The sequence below is a fragment of the Salmo salar genome, chromosome 02, assembly GCF_965601325.2.
Source record: "Salmo salar chromosome 02, fSalSal1, whole genome shotgun sequence".
Classification (NCBI taxonomy): domain Eukaryota; kingdom Metazoa; phylum Chordata; class Actinopteri; order Salmoniformes; family Salmonidae; genus Salmo; species Salmo salar.
In genome coordinates, this window is record NC_138292.1 from 64512501 (window position 1) to 64517500 (window position 5000).

The 5000-nt window shown below is 42.0% G+C and overlaps 1 protein-coding gene across 1 annotated transcript in view; it reads right to left on the reverse strand.

Annotated features, from left to right (window-relative positions):
- The window catches only part of LOC106594786 (glutamate receptor ionotropic, NMDA 2B), a 112152-nt gene that overhangs the window by 24620 nt on the left and 82532 nt on the right, over positions 1 to 5000 (reverse strand). Inside the window, exons 8-9 of the mRNA XM_045707501.2 lie at positions 4512 to 4680; positions 2977 to 3130 (exon numbers count right to left, since the gene is read on the reverse strand). Of these exons, the coding sequence (XP_045563457.2) occupies positions 2977 to 3130; positions 4512 to 4680 (323 nt within the window). The remainder of the gene's footprint in view (positions 1 to 2976; positions 3131 to 4511; positions 4681 to 5000) is intronic.

Sequence of the window (5000 nt, forward strand, 5' to 3'; positions counted from 1 at the left end):
GCTTTGTCTCAACAGACCTTTTTCTCGCTGAAACTCTAACACGTTCAAAAGCGAATACTAGAATAATATTTCTAATGCAAAATGTGGGGAATCATCAGAGGTGATCTACAGAACACTAATGTTATTTTGTTTGTTATATTGTGATGTCATTAAAAATGTTTTAAAGGAAATATTGTAACTTGGAAAGTATACCCACTACATACATGAAGTTTCCATACTATGCGTTGTGCATGCAATATGAAAAATGATGAAAGTGTTTTTGTTAAGAGAGGGATGTGATGTGAGAAGCTATAAGAGATAATTGTTTTCCATAACTTTGCACCATTAGTAGTTTCCACCCCAAAGTGAGGTCAGGGAGAGTTTTAGCCAGCCGGAGCCGCCCCTTTCGAGCAAAAGGTATAAATGATGGGTTAAGAAAAAACACATTGGACCAGAAAAGCGTGAAGCTGCAGATGCACATTTAAAGTGGTTTGAACTTTGAAACTCAATACAAGGTGTAGACAATAAACTCACCTCCCGGACAATCACTGGTATGACTGATTAGCTGTCCTAAGTAAAGTTAAGTAGGACCATCCTGTTACTCAAACCATCATATTACACTACTCTCATCACCCCACTGCGAAACCATTGATACGGCTGGCTAGCCTATCTTCAAAGAAGCGTCTTCAAGAGTGAATGGAAGGAAAATTAACTCTGTAGTTCTGTAGACAAATCACCGGATTCCGGACAACTACGAAGAAGGACAACAGTAGAAGACTTGTTGGAACCATTTTGGACAATCAGAGCCTTACAAGCGTGCCGCGAAAAGGCCCAACCCCCTTTCAAAGATTGCCCCGTCCACCGAGAGATCCCTGGCGAACCCAGGTGTTTCACACGAATACATTCATGATTCCTTACTCAAAGCTGGCAGTGGTTTGTGTGCAAAGTATATGGTTACTGTAGGTGAGAGTAGTTTCTGAATGTACCAATGTTATGTGTCTCTGTCCCTCTCTCTCTCCATCTCTTCTTCAACAGACATCCATGTTGCTGTCATTCCGCTAGGGATCTGTTTTCAGTGTATTAGTGTATTTCAGTCTCCAGGCAAAAGCTGGTGTGTATGTTTATCGTGTGTTCTCATTTAATTAGCTAGAAAATAAATAATTAACCTGTTAGGGCTAGGGGGCAGTATTGACACGGCTGGATAAAAAACATACCCGATTTAATCTGGTTACCACTCCTACCCAGTAACTAGAATATGCATATACTTATTACATATGGATAGAAAACACCCTAAAGTTTCTAAAACTGTTTGAATGGTGTCTGTGAGTATAACAGAACTCAAATGGCAGGTCAAAACCTGAGAGATTCCTTTACAGGAAGTGGCCTGTCTGACCATTTCTTGAACTTCTTTTCCATCTCTATCTTTTACTAAGGATCTCTGCTCTAACGTGACACTTCCCACGTCGTCCATAGGCGCTCAGAGCCCGGGAAAAAACAGAATGTCGTCATTCCAGCCCCAGGCTGAAACACATTATCGCCTTTCTCAAGTGGCCGATCAAGGGACTCTGGGCTTATGCGCGTGACCCGACCGCCCCCGCCTTTGTGATTTTTTCCTCTGTTTGCCGAAAAGGAGATTCCCTGTCGGAATATTATCGCTTTTCTACGAGAAAAATGGTGTAAAAATTGATTTTAAACAGCGGTTGACATGCTTCGAAGTACGGTAATGGAATATTTCGAATTTTATTGTCACGAATTGCGCCATGCGCGCGACACTTCTTTACCATTTCGGATAGTGTCTGGAACGCACGAACAAAACGCCGCTATTCGGATATAACGATGGATTATTTTGGACCAAACCAACATTTGTTATTGAAGTAGCAGTCCTGGGTGTGCATTCTGACGAAGACAACAAAAGGTAATCAAACTTTTATAATAGTAAATATGATTATGGTGAGTGCTAAACTTGCCGGGTGTCTAAATAGCGAGCCCGTGATGCCTGGGCTATGTACTTAGAATATTGCAAAATGTGCTTTCACCAAAAAGCTATTTTAAAATCGGACATATCGAGTGCATAGAGGAGGTCTGTATCTATAATTCTTAAAATAATTGTTATGCTTTTTGTGAACGTTTATCGTGAGTAATTTAGTAAAATGTTAGCGAATTCCCCGGAAGTTTGCGGGGGGTATGCTAGTTCTGAACGTCACATGCTAATGTAAAAAGCTGGTTTTTGATATAAATATGAACTTGATTGAACAAAACATCCATGTATTGTATAACATAATGTCCTAGGGTTGTCATCTGATGAAGATCATCAAAGGTGAGTGCTGCATTTAGCTGTCTTCTGGGTTTTGGTGACATTATATGCTGGCTTGAAAAATGGGTGTCTGATTATTTCTGGCTTGGTACTCTGCTGACATAATCTAATGTTTTGCTTTCGTTGTAAAGCCTTTTTGAAATCGGACAGTGTGGTTAGATTAACGAGAGTCTTGTCTTTAAATAGCTGTAAAATAGTCATATGTTTGAGAAATTGAAGTAATAGGATTTTTAAGGTTTTGAAAATCGCGCCACAGGCTGCAAGTGGCTGTTACGTAGGTGGGACGCAAGCGTCCCACCTAGCCCATAGAGGTTAAACCAATTTGTGTAATACTGAATTATAAGTAAGGCTCGGGTTTTTGCAGATGCAAGGAGGTTACGACTGTTCAGAATGGTGATATGATACGAGGTTATGATTAATAAGTTGACTGTTTATAGATGTGATCGGTAAAGACCTTTTAGAGTTTAATTCGGGAGATGGTAACTCTTTAAAGAACCGCTCTCGTGGTGCCCCAGATCCTAATGAGTTAATTGTTACATGATGAATTTAATTGGGTAACAATTAAACATAGTTAGCTAATTAGATAAATAACAGTCTTCAGAATAATGTTAAAGTCAAGTCACGACATATGTATATGAAGCATCTCCATCAACACCAGGTGCCAGTGGTACTCTGATTCTCACCAAGGAAGGCGGAGGGGGAGACAGTGCCGTTGCTACGGGAGACCAGGACACTAATCCCCGTCTCGATGAAGGGCACGGAGAAGTCAATGACCTCAGACCTCTCCGCGTTGATGGTGAGTGACCCCACGGCCATGTGGGCCTTCTTCTGCTCCACCTGAGTCAATGAGAGAGACAGGGTCAATGGGAGGTCATTTTGGATCTGATACAAAACAGGACCGAGAGAAACAGCGAAGGAGCAGGAAACTGGGTTACTACTTTATACTACAACTGTAAACTACTGTATATCAATGAGAGGTCACCTTTTCCCTTCACATACGCTGCCATTTTAGATCTGATACGAAACATGACTGCGAAGAATAATGAAGGAGAAGGAAACTGGGTTACTACACTGTGAATCACTACTACAGCTGGAAATAGGTCTATTCTTGCCATGAACCTTTCGCTTTCCCACTCCCTTTCCCTCCCCTGCTCCCTCCCCCCTATCCTAATCCCCCCTCCCTCCCTCCCTCCCTCCACTCACTCACTCACTCACTCACTCCCGTCCCTCCCTCTGAGTCTCTACAGGTATATTTATCTGTTAATACCTGAGGCCTTGGGCAGTGTATAAAAGTGGGCCACAACAGGCTGTGTTAACAGGGTAAACACATAGCAGAGTGAGCATGAATTCTTCCCTCCCCTCTGCTCTCTCCCTCCTCCTCCCGATGTTTTTCATTTGTTTGTGCCCATTTCTCTCTCTCTCATTTATCTTTGGCTCCCTCCCTCTCTCCTATCTAAATGAAATCATTAGCTGGGTACTTCGATGATGAGAACATGCATGCCTGTGCATTTGCATAAGCCGGGTGTGCCTACGTTGACACATCTCCCTGTCGTTTTACTACAGCATCCAGTCAAGGTTTTATAATGCCAGATTAATCCATTCCACAGCATCTCTGTCCCTGATATACAAATACAACATTTATCAGTTGTCAGGCAAGGCTACACATTTCTTCTTCCCACGTGCAATCGTTTAACTTGGACATCCTTTCATAGAGGATGTAGTACAGTGCTGTATCTAACACGTGCTATGTGATTTAATATGGGAATTAATGCCGGCGAGGTAGGGGCTTTCCCTGAGGCTCTTCCCACTGCTAACTCTCCCTCTCTGAGTCTGATGAAGAGCCTCCTCTCCTCTTCTCTCCCAGACTTGAAATGAGCGGATCAAAGCCCCCCGCAGGCTAGGATATAGAGGCAGTCAAATCAGACCTGCTGGGTTCAAATAGTATGCATCTTCTGTCAAAATACTTTGTGCTGCGCTCAATTGAGCTTGTCTGGCGCGATAGAAGCAATAGAATAGTCCCACACGTGCAAACCCCGCCCTCCTAGCACTTTAGGCAGGCTCAATCAATCAAACAGTCAAAGTATTTGAACACATTTCAAATACTATTCGAACCCAGATCTGGAAATAAGGAAATAAGAGTAAGAACGCCAAAAGAGAAAAAAGAAGAAGAAAAAAACGTCCAAAGAGAGTCAGTGAGAAAGAACGGACAAACTCCCACCTCCCCGACCATTCCATTCCAGGTGCCGTTGATCTTCTTGCCGTGCTTTCCGTTGGTGACCAGGTAGAGGTCATAGGTGAACTTGACCTGCTTGGCGATCTTCTTCAGGATGTCGATGCAGAAACCTTTACAGCAGCGCTTGGTGTACTGGCCAGGTACTGTCTGGTTGCTGAGAGAGAGATTTTTTTTCTTTTATTTTCCCTTTTGTACTTTAACTATTTGCACATAGTTACAACACTGCATATAGATATAATATGACATTTGAAATGTCTTCATTATTTTTTAACTTTTGTGAGTGTAATGTTTACTGTTATTTTTGTATTGTTTATTTCTCTTTTGTTTATTATCTATTTCAGTTGCTTTGGAAATGTAAACATATGTTTCCCAAGCCAATAAAGACCCTTAAATTGAAAATTGAAATTGAAACAGAAGGAGAAAAAGACAGAAGGAGGAGGATAAGAGAGAGAGGGAGGGAGTGGGAGAATGACA